This window comes from Scomber scombrus, chromosome 13 (assembly GCF_963691925.1).
Source record: "Scomber scombrus chromosome 13, fScoSco1.1, whole genome shotgun sequence".
In the NCBI taxonomy this organism is placed as follows: Eukaryota; Metazoa; Chordata; class Actinopteri; order Scombriformes; family Scombridae; genus Scomber; species Scomber scombrus.
The window spans coordinates 11472769-11489272 of NC_084982.1; the positions used below are offsets into that span (position 1 = coordinate 11472769).

The 16504-nt window shown below is 40.7% G+C and overlaps 1 protein-coding gene across 1 annotated transcript; it reads right to left on the reverse strand.

Annotated features, from left to right (window-relative positions):
* Positions 1-817: 817 nt before the first annotated feature.
* Positions 818-11175, reverse strand: sik1 (salt-inducible kinase 1). The gene is made up of 14 exons (XM_062431799.1): positions 10949-11175; positions 10333-10524; positions 10095-10211; positions 7073-7136; positions 6787-6948; positions 6184-6308; positions 5953-6076; positions 5623-5843; positions 5012-5161; positions 4803-4913; positions 4422-4647; positions 4075-4329; positions 3758-3947; positions 818-3662 (listed from the first exon to the last, which is right to left on the reverse strand). The coding sequence occupies exons 2-14, from the start codon at positions 10483-10485 to the stop codon at positions 3146-3148; spliced, it is 2415 nt and encodes an 804-aa protein (XP_062287783.1). The 5' UTR covers positions 10486-10524; positions 10949-11175; the 3' UTR covers positions 818-3145.
* Positions 11176-16504: the final 5329 nt, after the last annotated feature.

The following is a 16504-nucleotide window of genomic DNA, read 5'->3' on the forward strand; positions in this document are numbered from 1 at the left end:
AGAGGAGAGGACAGGAGTACAGCAGAGTTCACTTGGATCTTTGATGGTCTGGCTCTTTATTTGGCTGTCTATTAGTGCCAGTGCTGTGATAATCTATATTAAGACTTTCCTGTTTTTATTTCCGTCAAATAAATCTGACCTGAGGTCATCACATAATAAAATAACTAGTCTAATGTAACTCTTGTCTGTTGTTCTGACAAATATTAATGCCCATTTAAGCGATAATATCACTGTTGGCTGAATTCATTAGATTGAAAGTTTCAAAGGTTTTATTCGTCACATGCTCATTCGACATGTGCAGTAAAATGCAGGTTTACGTTCTCTTAAGGCTGCACTAGTGTGCAATGAAGGATAATAGTGAAAATAAGAATAGGGAGAAAAAGAATTAGAAAAAAATATGTAAAAGATAAATATTCGAATATAAACATCATTATAAGTATATAGGTAAGTAAGTAAGTGTTTATTGGCCCTGTGGAATAAACAGTACATAAAATATACTATATATGCCACTGTCCTCCACAGTGGTGAAGCAAATGTATATAAAGTATTAATAAAATATGGGGGTTATACAGAGTTCAAAGGACAGAGTTAACTATCTTGATATTTACTTGAGTCTGTGACTCGTGGCTACAAAGGTGTTTGCACAGGTGTCAGTTGCTATGGTGATGATGAGGATCCGTCATCATCCTTTTTTATTATTATCAACTGTAAATATGAATGTGAATGCATGTAAAATGTTGTAAAAGAGTTCTTGAAGTCAAGTAAAAAATTATCTACAGATGAGATTTCAGTTGAATCCAGACCACAGACGGTTTAGGAAGTGAACTTTATTCAAATAAATAGTCACATAAATAAACAACCTTTCTCAAACTAACATTCCTGCTCTTAACCTTTTTCTGTTCCCATCCACACACGCTCACACATGCACCCACACAGACAAACAGACACAAAGACACACACACAAAAACATGCACATGCTCACACAGTCAAGTAACAAATCAGAAAAACATGAAATACTTCTTATTGTCCAAAGTTTATCAAAAAGGGTATAACAGATTGCATCAAGAGCCTTAGTGTTTCAATAGTTCTGTGAAATTATTTTGAACATGAGAAACAAAACAATTTCAGTAATAAGAAATTTGAATAAAGTGCAATGTTTGCTTTTGTTTACACAGCAAGTTCGAAGGTCAAAGAAGATATCAAAAGGGGCTTCTGAGTGAATGGCCATTCATCTTTCTTTCTTCAGTGTAGAGCTCGGAGGTGCAGACCTCTGATCGCAGGTTTGTTCAAATAAAGGCACAAGTGTTGGTAGTGAGTGCAATCAACCAGAAATATCAACACTGCATGTTTCCAACATAGAACTGGGTTTGGAAAAACACTTTCATAACCACTGGATGTTTCACAGATATGACACAACTAATAACGCTTACAATATTACACATTTTCTCGCAGATTTCTAACTCATTGCCTGAAGTGACTGCATAAATGAATCAGCTTGTTGCAGGTAATTTCTACCTATTTCTACTCACTTATGGACAACTGAAGAAAGTTCAACTTCCAGCACAACATGGTATTGCTATGTTCTTAATTTTTTTTTTTTTTTTTTTCATTTTTCTTATTTTCTAGAAAAGTACAAAAATGAATACCACCATGGTCCTGACAGTAACAGCTAGAGATATTACAACACGTGTAGCATTAGGATTTGGTGGCAGCGGGAGTTTTTTCACAGCGAAAGCTAAGGAGATCATGTGAAAATTTAAGCTAACCACCATGCTACATTTTGAGGCTGCATTTAAATGAAAGTTCAGTAGTGTATCTGTGATAGATCACCCTTCTCTTGTGCGGTTCACTCTTTGGTAAAACTCATATTCTTTCAGTTAGAGGACTACAAGCTTGCTGTGTGAAGTAACAGCCTATTGAAATGCCTTCAGTCTTTCTTCTTAATTTCTACAGTACCATGTTATTATGTTACATAACTAGTACCTTTTCTAGTCAGCTAGCTAGCACAGCAAGGTCAAACAGACAAATCAAAGGTGATGACAAAAAAGCCTCAGGAAAATTATGAATGTACATCTTGACATTCCTATGTTGATTCTTAGCCTCATCTTTCCTCTGTATTTCCTTGACAAATATTGCACTGTCCTCACAGTCTTTGCACTGTCCATACGAAAACGTTCCTCTAACATTCTGGGACTGAACATGTGTTTTTTTGTGGTATTTCTTTTACAGGTTTTGCTGAAATTTCCAAATTCTTGAAATGTTGCCTGAGGAGGTAGTTTAAGCATCTAAAAAGAAGGTACTTATCAAACGTAGGGAATGCGGATTGATGTATCCACATACATAAGGTGCTACCAAGCTGACTGATGTACCTGTTGTGCTTTACTCAATCAGCTAGACACTGTATTCCTTCAATTTTGGCTGATGAGGACGTCGCATCTTTTGTAAAGATTGAAAGCAGCATTTGCGTATATCTATAATCTTGCACAGCAAAAAAAAAATCACAGTTTGAAAACAAATCAATAACAACAGCTTCAGTGAACGTTTCTAAGCTTAGGGCACTAAATCGCATGTTCATTGCACTGCTACAGAGTAATGTCTCTTGAGAAAGGCGAACAAAGTGGGAAAAATGAAGAAAAAAAGAAGGATTTTGGTCTTCTCTCCAGTCAAGTGAGTAACATCAAGAACAGGAAATCAAAAAGTGACTAAAAAAAGAATGAGGAAGATGGTGTCTTTCCTGTTCTCAAACAATCGGAAAAAAAATCTAAATGATAACTTAGTCAGCATCAAAACACGTGAGACATAATTGTATCGGCTAACGTCAGCTCTCATTTCATTCAAGTGAGTCCACATCTTCCCATAGGAACACATGCCATCAGGGAGCTAGATGAGAGTTTTTCAGTCTATTATTGCTTCTCTGGCTGTTTGATACGAGTTAAACGCCTTGTGCAGAGTTTGGTTATTGCTTAGTCTTTAGCTTATATGATATCAAAAGCATATGTGTACCCCATGTCGTTAAGTTATTTGTCACTTGCATCTGCTTTTTGTTCGTTCTCAACACTTCTGCTCTCTAGTCTTCTCAGCTAAAAATCAAGTCATTTTGCTTCTCCCAGAGCGAGAACAATCATTGGTCTTGATGGTTAATGTTTTATTTCACCATCACACAACTGCTCAGCTGCTGTTGTCCAGCCAGACCCAACTCCAGCATGCCAGGATCCGTGTTGGAGACTGAGCCCATGGTCCACATCACTGGTTTGGACATGATGGGGAAGGCGCCTTGTGTTGCTGTCTGTGGCTGCTGTTGGAGGCTGGTGTGGAGATGAGGGTGAGGTTGCTGGCTGATGTGCAGACGAGCCTCAAGAAGGTAAGCAGCGGAGGCCACGGGGGACAGAGAAGAGGAGTAACAGGATGAAGAAGTCTTGAGGGGTTGTTGCCAGGGGCCGTGCTGTAGACCCACTGAAGCTTGTTGAGGAGGAATAGGGTGCTGAGACTTGCTCTTTAGGACGGAGGGGGTGGGTGTGTCAAACAAGGAGGAGGGAGCAAATACTGAAGCAGGTGGAGGAGAAGGTGACTGCTGCTGGGACAGAAAGAGCAAGGGATTCTGGGGAGGTCCTGTCTGAGCAGCTTGGACCTGAGGCTGGGGCTGGTGCTGGATTTGTAGCATCCTGGAAAACAAAGTCACAAAATCAGACTCTGCATCTATGTGACATCGTTTATGGGATTTAGTGACAAAGTGCTTTCATCTAAAAGTCTGTCTCACCGCTGTTGGTGTAACACCTCTTCCAGCATGCTGCGGTGCTCAGAGAGGGCTGGACCCAGTGACCCACGGCTGCCACGGTTACAAGAGGTTGGAGGGACAACCTGCCTCGCCAGACCCTTGATCTTGTTTAATCCCAGAAGCCCTTTAGTGCGTGTGTTTTTCCTCAGCTGCTGGCGGAAAGCTTTGAGGCCTGTGGAAATACGTTGGAATGTGTTACACAATACTCCTTTGATCTCATAATGTGACACAGTAGACATGAGAAAATGTAATGTTAGGGTGGATAAATGAAACTTGATCTCAGGTCCCTGCTCTATTACCTTGTGTAAGGGAAGTGTCAGATGCTCTGCGACCCTCCTGGAAGCTAGCAGCAGGAAGGCTGCCCTGTGCTTGGGGCAGGATGTGGGAGGAGAGGGCAAGAGGTGCTCCAGCAGGCAATAGGGCTCCACCATCTGCCCCAGAGGCCACAAGTGTTGACATGTCACCCATAGCAGCCTGTAGAGTGGGGGCTGGACTGGATGAGGACTTCAGACAGCTGTCAGAGGAGGCACCATCTGAGGGACTGACCACAATACCTGCGAAACAGAATACAGACGATATTAGACTCTGTATAGGTGACAACCTGTGGATTAGTATGTGACCCTTGACATTCGCGTGGCATACTCACATGGAGGGTTGCACTGGTGGAAACGGGCAGACACCTCTGCCAGAGTGTGTCTGCGGGAGGTGGTGGTGGAAGAGAGCAGGGGGCTGAGAGTTTGTGTTGCTTCCTCCTCCTCCAGGTCCCTGGGTCGAACCTCCTCGCTGATGCTTGTCTCCAGCAGGCTGTTGGGTGAAATCGAGCGGTTCCAGAGCAGTCTGTTCAAACTCGCCTCCACTGGAAACACCACCCTCTGGACAGAGGAGTTAGGTCATTAGCCACTGATTGACAGAAGACACATGCAGTGTTTACTTCTGTTCTATTATTAGACAAGCATCAGGGTGGAGGGTGAAATCCCATAACCCCTACGCTGCTGAATATTGTCAGATTTTATAAAAATGTGTTTACCTGGAACAATCCACCTTGATCACACTCCATCTCTGGGTACACTGGAGGAGGGTTTTTAGCTGGAATTGAATAAGCTGCAGTTCTGAAGCTGTCAGTGGACTCCATGATCACCTATAAGGAAGCAGAACACACACCACATGTTTAGTCTTCAAGTGGGGAATGCAGATCAGATCAGGATGAGGTACATGCACATGTACATGAGCAATCACCTCTGGGCCGCTGGAGTCGGAGGTGCTCCTGGGTCTCTGGCTCCAGGTTCCACACTGGCGGTTCAGCTGCTGGGCACGATGCTCTTTCACTCTTTCCAGCAGTAGATAGTAGATAGCAGAAAAGTGATTGTAGCTGCTGCTCTGCAGAGACTGTTGAAATGTGATAGAAAGCCAGTAGATTAGTTGTGTGTTGAATTTCTGGGGCTCCTAAAGCCAGCTTGCATCCATCACTTCCTTTATTTACTGCATTCTCTATGTCTTCATCTGTATTTCTTTGAATGAAAGCCACGTTTAACTACACATTCTGTCTAGCCGCCCCTGTGAAGTATAATCTCTTTGGAGACGATTTTTTTTTCTTTTAAAAGCAGAAGGCAAATTCTGCCTACAAAGTGAGCAGTAGACATTGAGGCATGTGATCCATGGTGGGTTTGACTGGAGGCAGGGCAGATAGCAAACCTCTTAATTACTGCCAGACATGACTAACGGTCTTATAACTCCACCTACTCACTGCTCCATTTCAAGACACAAGTCTCCTGTAACTGTAGCTGTGTTTTAACCATGATTACCCTCCACTCCTAACAGCTGACGCCTTTTTTTTCTGGGTCACTCACCTCGATGGTCCTCTGGCGGTCAATGCCCAGAGTGTTCATGATGCCCAGCACAGGCTCACTGTAGTCCCCCAGGTTGGAGTTGTACTCTGTCAGGGAATGGCTGAGGGTCTGGTGGGCAGCTGTTGGGTCTGCCAGCATCCAGCGGTGCTGCTTGATCTGGGCCACGCTGATCCTCTTGGCCGGATCCACCACCAGCATCTTGCGGATCAGGTTTTCACAGTCTGGACAAAGGAGACAAGGAGTTAGTCTCTTATGTTGGTTTGCGAGCGATTTGGGATTTAAACAGCAATGGTAGTTAGCAGTAACTGTGTTTGTCAGGATAATAGATACCTTGGGACATGAAAAAGGGGATTCTGAAGCGTCCCTCTGTGACTCTTTGTCTCAGAGCAGGAAGGCTGGGCCCATCGAATGGAAGGGAGCCACAGACAAGAACATAAAGCACCACACCAAGGCTCTGCAAAGAAAAGAGCTTTACATGAATATGAGCCATATTTTTACAATGTTAATGCTTACTTTGTGAATAAAGACTGTCAACAGTATATTCTCCATGTATGAGCTTACCCAAATGTCTAGCTGAGGCCCCTCATACTCTTTCCCTTCAAATACTTCAGGGGCTGCATAAGGCGGGCTGCCACACCATGTTGAAAGAGGCTCTCCTGCATTGTAGAAATTTCCAAATCCAAAGTCTACAAGACACAGACAGAGATACTTTGTTATAAAACGCGTTTGTTTTCTCTGCATTCCAGCAAAAGTAGCTCAGGGCACTAGGACACAGATGTGTTGCCTTTCTGTGTCTTTAACTGCAAGGCGTTATGTAATTTGACATCATGATGTTTAGAGATATTCATAGACCAGATCATGTCTCTCTGCTCTGCTCTTAGGAAATTATATTTTTTTATGCTTGAGTGTCTGTTTGTGTGCTTATTAGTCTTGATAAAATGGGTGAATTATTCATGCTTAATTAGCACAGAGACAGTATTACAGTTAGTTCATTAGAAGAGTTTGAGAGTCCCAAAGCCTCAAACATTTTCTTCAGGTGAAACTGAGCTGAATAATAAACTGCACCGACCTGTAATATAAATTAATTAACATCCTGTTTCACATCACTCAACAGCGCCCCGCTAGCAAACTGGTAAACATGGTAACGGTAAACGGTAGACTTACCAGCTAGTTTTATGTTCATGTTGGCATCCAGCAAAAGGTTCTCTGTTTTTAGGTCACGATGTACGATGTGGTGTCGATGGCAGTAGTCCACTGCTGTAAGAATCTGCCAAAACTTTTTTCGTGCTTCATCTTCACTCATACGGCCATTTGTGGTCAGGTGGTCTATAGGGAGAAAGGATTTTTTTTTTGTTTAGATTAGAGAGAAATGTTGTGATACTCTGTCAGAGTATGTAGGTTCAGATTCATATTTGTTGTACAATAAACTACATTTAAAAGCTGAACTCACCAAACATCTCTCCGTTCTTTGCATACTCCGTCACGATGTACAGCATGTCTTTGGTCTCCATGACCTACAAGAAAGAAAAAGCAACAACAACAAAAAATTAAACCAACTGGCTCAGAGGCAGCTAGTGATTTACAAAACATACATTTTTAAAGTAAAACTTATTCCAAGCTTCAATGCAGCATGTTCCAGGCATTTCTAGGCATGGGACATTTTCTAACCACAAAAATCCCCCTCTAATACTTCTCCATATGCTTGTTCCACATACACACACTTGCATATACCAACAGCCTGATATGACCTATTGCAGCAACTTCCATGAATTTATAGAGTTTAAAATCCTTTTATACATAAAAAGGAAAATGCATGAATGCATGTCATTTATACTCAGAAATGTTTTTCCTGAAGCTCACACTAGCTGGCAATGGATACTAGTGTTGAATTTCATGTTAACCCTATCTATTTATTTCTAGGAAACAGATGGACAGGTTCACACAGGCTGTTTACATGTGCCCCTTCTAGTGTATCAAAAACACCATACGTCCAATCACTCAACGCCCCAGCAGACGCTACAGGCCGGAAAGACGCAATTCCCAATCCTTTCCTGTTGCTCATAGAAAGCTTCCATGTCTCAAGAGAGCCCTCGGGGACAGAGCAGTTCAGCTAAAAGGTTGCACAACAAAGCAATTTTCATCAGATGACAATGCCCCGTCAGAGCTGTGATGTTGGCCAACTTTAAGTTAAATGTCACTAAATTGTGGATGCTGCTTAATTCTTTTCAGCCACTGGTCGCTTCAGAAAACCACGCACACAATGATTCAATACACAGATGCCTGCAAGTGGGAGCAGTCTTTATCTGTGAGATAGGGCAGCTCTCTGGGGCTCTATCACCTTGAGGTGCAGCTGACGTCATGGCACTGAAGTACTGGCACGTCAAGGGCCCTCAAACCAATCCCCACCCCCCAGAAGGAAGAAGAAGTGGGAAACGTGTGATTGATACAAGGTCAAAGACAGGCTGAGACAAAGAGAAAGGGAGGGTGAAACAAAACAGTGACTTTAATGACCTCTGACAAGAGAGGAAAATGTTACTCTCATGAGAACGGTGAGAGAATAGAAGCATCAGCTGATAATCAGGCCAGGGGTCTCAAAGCACTCCCCAAAAAACCACAATGACACTGAGAGGACGCAGCCCTCGGATCACAGTGGTCTAATGCCACTACCCTTCTTTTTACAAGGAGAGGAAGGCAATGATAGAGAGGATTGCATCAACAAGCACCAACCATCTGACTAGCGTCACATCAGTAAATCCCAGGGCTACTTAAAGGCAAAACATGTTTATTCCACTTTTACATTTATTTAATTTCATTAATTTTGTCCATGTCACTCACCCCTAAGCATATCATTTGCTGCACTATAACTAAATTATGCAGCTGTTACTTCTTATAAGGCTGTTGGTCCTGATTGGAAATGCTGATTATTGAAGAATGTATGATGTGAAATTGTCTGTGTGTACTAGAGCTGCACTGTACTTATGTTTGGTAATCATAACATTGTAATAATATAACTTTATTATGTTAGCATCTCAGAAAATAGTGAAGAATATCCATCACAATTTAAAATGCTTGTTTTGTCTCACCGATAATCCAAAATATAAATATATTTAGTTTACATTTTTTTCATATGAGTCAAAGAAAAGCAGCAATTATTCACAACTGAGAAGCTGGATCTTTGAGATATTTTAGATTTTGTCTTAAAAATTATATAAATTATTAATCAATTACTAAAATAGTTTTAGCTAATAGCTAATTAATATTCTGTCAATCAAGTAACTGTTTAATTTACTCATTTAAAACTCTACATGATCCTGACATTGTATTCTGTCAGTATCCCCCATGGGATGTTGATACTGATGATGAGAAACACATCAACGCAGTTGAACCATGATTTCATAGCAAGTGCAGCTCAGCTGCTTAAAACCGGACCTGAGGTAATCCTCAAATGCAGCAAAACAGCGCAGGGCCGACAAAGGGCAAAAAAGTCCAGAGCAAAAAAAGAGAAGGGCATTGTGCATTTGTTTGCGTGGGTGTGTGTTTGCTGCCAAACGTGTGCCATGGCACTCGCAAGGCCAGCTGAGAGGAAAAAAGCGGATTCTTTCGACTAAGTCTTCAATTTGATTAGCAGTAAAGCAGTCCTTTGTGGGGAGGCCTTCACGTGACACGCAGACACATTGCACTTGGCTTTGCTAATTAGGCTTAAGACCTGTGCACGCTTTTTCAAGACTCACAATGTTTATTCCCACTCTGTTTACACAAATACTCTGACTGGGAGGCTCCATTACAGAAAAAACAGTAAATAAATAAATGTAAAAATGCATTTAACATATAATACAAAATATATAAAGCAAAAGACAAAATCGAGGCATAAAAAGGTTGCAGAGGTTAGATTGCAAAGCAGCACTTTCTGCTTCCTGTGTCTCTACAATCAGCTCTGCCATTATATAACTAAAACATCTTAGAAATCCATTGTTCCCAGCACTGACTGGTACCCATGATTATTCTCACTGTCTAACTCTGTTTCCCTCTCTCCCCAACACACACACACACACACACACACACAGAGAGGGAGGTCTGAAGGGATTCCACTAATGCTGTTGTGCTGTACTTATGATTCAATATGCTCTTAGAGTCAGCAGCTCACCCGCATATGGAACAAACCACTTAGATAACAAATGCCCCTTATTTGTGCAAAACATATTGGAGCCGCTACATCCACGTACCCACAATAATGACAATGAATGATCTGCACCACAAAATGCATCCCCTTCTTTCCACAACATAGCATTTTTAGTCCCAGATTCATGCATGTACTGCAGCTAGCTCCCTGCACATGGAGCCCTCACAGACCAAACTGCACAGTGTTCAGTGAGCATTTGGTGCAGGTTAAATTACACACAGCATCCTGCACACATATAAACACATGCATGGCAAACAGAAACAGCTGCAGAGAGATTAACGATAATACACACCTGGTAGAGTTTGATGATATGGGGGTGATTTAGCAGCTTCATAATCTGCACCTCTCTGTAGATTTTCTCCAGATTGGAGGGGTTCAGTCTAGTCTTGTCAATAATCTTTATGGCCACCTGCAAAACCACACACACATACAAAAAAAAAATCAGATCAAAGATATTTTTTTTGCATACCCTAAAACCTGTAAACAGAGACTAAGACACTCAATTAATACACAAGAGAAGAGCTGCTGACCTGTGTTTTAGTGACTTTATGTTTGGCCAGTTTCACCACTGCGAAGTTTCCTTTCCCCAGGGTGCGGATGATCTCGTAGAAGCCGACCTGCAGTGGCCTCCCCTGGGCAGGGCTGGTCTGAGCCACCCGACTGTTCTCTGACATGATCACCATGTCTGGGGTTTCAGAGCGGTGATAGTCTAAGGCTGGCACCTGCAAAGGCAAAGACAAAGCTGTATATCTTGTTGTTTTTTATTTTACAGATATGTGATATACCATACATGCGTAAATTGTATTACATAAAATTAGTATAAGTGAATAAAGCTGTGAGTAGAGTGCGATCACAATTGTATCCACTGTAATATTGTCAGAAAGAAAATAATTAAAACTCATATGGACCTTCCAGTTGTTAATAAGGCTTTAACCGGATCATTCACACTTTCTTAATAAGCCACAATTCAATTACAAAAGTCCTTATTCAATTACAAAAATGTAGCCCACTTTTTGAAAACGGTGAAGCATAAAGGTAACTAAACAATACGTCGTCAGGTAGGTTTGGTTTGTTTAAGAAAAATCACACATTTTAAGAGAAATGTTTAAAAGTGAGTCCAAAGCAGAGAGAAGAGTCCGATCTTACCTTAAAAAGCGGACATAAACCTCCTTCTCTCACAGTTCAGACAGCTCTTAGAGGAAACATGAACCATTCCACAACCGGAGCGACGTATCGATAACACAACAAGAAAGGGAAAAATTGTAGGAAACGAGCACGGAGCAACTTTTTTTTATCCAGTCTTTACTTTGACTTTTTCAACAACAAGTATTTCACGGCCCGGGACTGAATTGCGGCCGGTGTGTGCCTGTGCGCTCCGCCGGAATGCAGAGCAGAGGGTTTCGGTGCTCACAGGGGGAACTCCTCCTCCTCCACCACCCATTCCCCCTCCTCCTCCCTCCGCCACCATAACAAATTGATACCCACCTTACTAACGTCACACCCGCGTCAGAGCTCCGAGCTGGGTGCAAGGCAAGGCCGGACCCGAGCGCAAGGCACGGGTTGCCGGGCAACAGCGCGGCTCGGGCGCCCGGTGACGTGAGTGCTGATGGAGGGGTTGCTTAGAGATGGAGACGGTGACGTCAGTCATAGAGATGTGTCACCACGTGATGTTTCCCTTTTGCCGGGCTGTTGCTCGCGGGCTGCCTCGCTCACTCCATAGCCCGGCTGCGCGCGCAAAGCAGAAACAGAAAGCAACTAGTGATCAGTCAGTTAGTTTCTGTTGTTCACTTATTAAAGTAAATATTCTATTCTATTCTATTCTATTCTATTCTATTCTGTTCTATTCTTGTGTGTATGTTTGTATTAATACAGGTTAGGCACTACTTCTGTTTTGTTGTAGATTCTGTTTTATTGTATTCTGGCTTAATTGGTTCTGTTATTGTATTATTCTACTAGGTTTCTACCTTATAGCCTACACTGTTTCCTTTAAAAACTTTATAGCATATTATAGGCCTAATGTTTTATTATGTGACCTTTGTTTTAAAGACAAAATAACACATTATTCCTCTTGCAAAGTTAAATTCAGAAGCAATAAAATACACACTGGTTTATTTCATTACGCTCAAGATTTTTGCCACTACAGCCTTATCTGGTATGACTAGTTCATCAGTAACTTAGCAAAATCTAGATAGATAGATAGATAGATAGATAGATAGATAGATAGATAGATAGATAGATAGATAGATAGATAGATAGATAGATAGATAATCTTATAATTAGATATCTATCTATGTATCTATCTATCTATCTATCTATCTATCTATCTATCTAGTATAAGTGTAAAGTTCATTCGTTGCAATTATCTGGCCCATTTCATATAGCAAGTAAAGCACAGAAGACCAAAATAATCTCTCCCCTCTCTGCAGGTGGGAGAGAAAAGAAAGAGGCTGGCAGCAACTCAGCACAGATGGAGCACAGCAGTTTGAGGCAGAAAAGAAAAGACGAGAAAGATGGGAGGGATGAGTGTTTCCAAAGAACAAGGTAAACAGTTGAAGGAGAACTAGAGACAAGGGGATAACATGCACATGTGCACGCACACACATTAATCCTCACATTACAGAGGCTATTTTCATAAAGTATTCCTACTGATTATTTGAGTGAAAAGCAAAGCTATGTTGACATCTGAAAACCCGTCACACTCGGTCTTTTGCATTAAAACTTGTGATTATTATGGGAACATGGTTCTCTTATATAGTCTACTGGGTTTCAGTAATGGTGGAGGTGTTGTGTGTGACTTCCTGTGCCTCTCCTTCTCCCAGTCTGAGTAGCAGCTTAAAGCTTATTGGAGATTTTCCTGTGATGGTGCCATTCTGCCAATCAAGATGAGGGGGAAAACACAGTCCAGGTTATTAGTACAATATCAGAGAACACAGGTGATATTCACTGGTGTTGGAGTGGAGGTAGGAGGGGTTTATGTTTGTGTGTGAGTCTGCTGTGGGTTTGGTGGTAATCCAGCTAAAAAACAAGATTAATTTAATTGCATCGGTGGCAAAGTAAACTGCTACTAATTATCAAGCAGTCAAGCTAAGAACATAGACCGCAGTGGCAGAGTTACACAAAGATGTCTGGCCTGCAAGGAGCAGCTGAATAAAACAGAGTGGAAGAGACCATAAAGACATCTATAACATGCTGAGAATGATGGACAAAATGTCTCATAGTGTACCCAGAATAAAAGTGAGTGTGGCTAAGTGTAAATACCAAACATCAACCTCAGTACTGATACAGATTCTTCCTTTGCACAGTCTGAAATGTTAAAGGAATGCAAACTGCATGCAAAAAGCCTCAACCGAAAGGTCACGCTATATTTTGAAGCGCACTTACAATAAAACCACACAGCCCACTCTGCTTCTCATCTGAATGTTTTCTTAACCAAATGTATCTACCTGGTTTCATTTGAATATGTGCCTCACTCGCATGATACGGTTGTTTCATTTCCTGAGTGGGCAAAGCAGATCTAGTTATATAAACTGTATTTACCTGAGTCAGATTGTCTGAGTGTGATAAGAGAGCACAGCCTTACTAATAGTGTCCTGGACCCATATTTGTCAAACCATGAAGTACATTTTTTTAACTTAAGTGGAAGAAACCCCAACTTGCAAACTTAAGAGTAAAAGCTATCTAAATTCCAATATCATATGATCCAAAAAATGCTCTTAAATTTAACACACGTCTTGATCAGATCTTAGATGACTGCAGTACAGTTACAGAGGTGAGTACACACCCTCTGAGACATTATTTGAAATGACTGTGCAAATAATCATTGGTCATGATGAATAATATGTTATCTGAAGTGATACTGTATGTATAATTTAGAGACCGGCAGTTTTACTCAAAATGCCCATTCGATAGGATGTTTAGCCACGTAATCTTATCGCATTCCTCAAGGGTTTCAACAACAAAGAGTGCAATTAGGCATTGATTTTCTTTGCAGCATTGATTTTCTTTGCAGATATGCAGCATATTGCCATTGTCTGCACATGCCATTGTGGTACTAAATTCCCCTTATTGTTTGTTTATAATTAACTCCTTCCTACTTCAGTCTGGTTCTCTTTTTCTCATCATTTCCAATTTCCTATAATGTCCTCTCTATTCATGTATTTGTGTTCAAAGAAAATATTAAACAGTTGCTGTTGAATTGTTAAGTGTCACATGTTAATTGCTACCGGAGATTTACTTAAAAAGTTTGAAGAGTAAATTTGATTAATCATGTGATCACTTAGCTGTTAAATGCTGCTCACTTTACCGCAAATGTAATCCTTACAAGTTTGGTAATACAGACCCAGGTGTGGGGTCAAGTAGTCATATTAGTTTGTGATTCTAAACCACAACATATTTTCCCAAAGCTATCTTGTGTTCAGGAGAGCTGAATCGGTTGAATGTGTGCCAAACCAAATTCAACACGAGTCACTCTCACCTGCACAACTTTTCATTCCTGGAAATGTCATGAGCCGCCTGTCTTCTCATAATACATATTGTTTGTCGGACTGACTCACCGTGAACAAATAATTATTTTATCTGTTGAGGCGTGTGCAATTTTCTATATGTGTTGTGTTCATCAAAATGAACTGCTGACAACATTCAGACTTAATGCTGAAAAGGAGCTTGTGCAGGGAAAAAAATTGTAATTCCTAGTATCAGTCATGTGCTATCTGCAGAGAAATGCAAATATTAATGGCTGAACTGTGATTGTGTTGTCTGCAGGAGTTATCAGTGTTTACTAAAAACAGGTCACTTCAACCACAAATTCGAGAATATGGCGGGAATTCGGGTGGAAAAACCTGACCCGTTTTTTCATCACTCCCAAATTAAAAAGTAAACAAACAGGCTCCCAACACTCATGTTGGCGTTTATGTGGAGAAAGGGAAGCAAATCATACACACATTTTCTGGGGATGTCAGAAACTTAACCCATTTTGGGAAAACTTACACGATATAATTAAGAACATCCTGGGTTATGAAATACCTAAAGAATGTGGTGTTATGTACCTTGGGAACTTGAATCAATATGTCCTGGTCAAAGACAGATATTTAATAAAAATAGTACTGGTCACATGTAAAAAAACAATAACAAGAAGATGGTATAAGACCGAGCCACCAGCTGTGAATGAATGGCTAGAAATCATTAGAGAAGTCCATAACATGGAGAGAATGACATATAGACTTAGAATGAAGGAAAATGTTTTTGTGACTAAATGGGAGAAGTGGACCCGATGGGACACAGTTGGGAATACCTGAAATCTGTCTTATTCATATTTTTTCTCTTGGATCTGTATACAGTGTAATTTAACATTGGACACATGTAGCCACGACTGCTGTACTTCTTTTTCTCTTATTCCTTTTTTTTTTTTTTTTCTTTCCTTTTTGTGTTCTTTTTTCTCAGTTGTATCTGATTTTTCCAACTGCTCCACACGCAGAATGTAATTCATGGATCTACTGTATATGTATACCTTGTTGTTTACATGTGGAAATGAAAAATTTCAATAAAAATTTAAGTTTAAAAAAAAAAAAAAACAGGTCACTTATCAAGCACATTGCACTGCACATGCACTGTACTACCATAGATGAGTGAGCCAGGAGTGTTTTTGGTCTGCTTCCGGGTACCCTTTTATCAAATGTGGGTGTACAAAGGTCAACTCAAGGGGTATTTCAGACTACCTTAGCACTTATTTAAATTTTGAGGAATAAGACTTTGCTCTGTGGACTGACAGTAAAAAGGGGGTGTATGACAGGGCGTAATGAGTCATCGTTTTCACCCATGGAGTTGTGGTTTGTGCTAGTAAACAAGCCGAGGCATTTAGGTTCATCTATTCATTAGTACTGACACTAATTGCTGTCGACATTGTTGAAATTGTCAATAATGGCGAGAATGCAAGCTTCAGAGAGACCAAAAGAAGTGATTCATTCCAAGTAGAGTTTAAACATTCACTATTGTTAATCTGGTGTCATGCAATTATGTCTACCTATCAGGTCTAATCAATTTCAAATGTCCTTTGGCTGCTCTTTTCAAACAATACATATCAAGATCCATCTGGACATCAAGGTCTGGATCACAAGATCATTTGATGATGAAATGTGAATCTGCAAAACAAATTTAAACCTGACACTGTGGGAAAAAACAAATCCCACATTGTTAGAAGCACAGACAATCCATACACCCAGCCATGATTGTACATATTACCTTTTACTTATTTCATTTATCTTACGGTCATTTATATATGACCTACATTTCATACAAACTTTCCATGTTAGCCGTCCTCTCAAAAACCTCTCACTACTGATTGCATTGACCTCTTTTACATATCGGAAATCCAAGTGTGATACTGAACTGGATGTTCTCTAAAACATCTGTTGGACCTGACTTTGTCTGACTGACCTGGAACTGATTTAATAACTGCATAACACAGTTACATTATATAACTGTGGATAATGTAATTACTAAACTGATATCCTTTGTGTTGTTACATTGTAACTTTGTGGAATTTCCTTGAACTGAAAAACAACTGTGTGTGCTGCAGCAAGGACAAACACACCCATAAACATCATCATAAAATATCAACACTGGCACTGCTGGTCGGTGGGAAGCTGGTGAGGGATGATGTCCTAGGCTTTTTCATGAGCTTCAGCCATTATACATGCATAATAT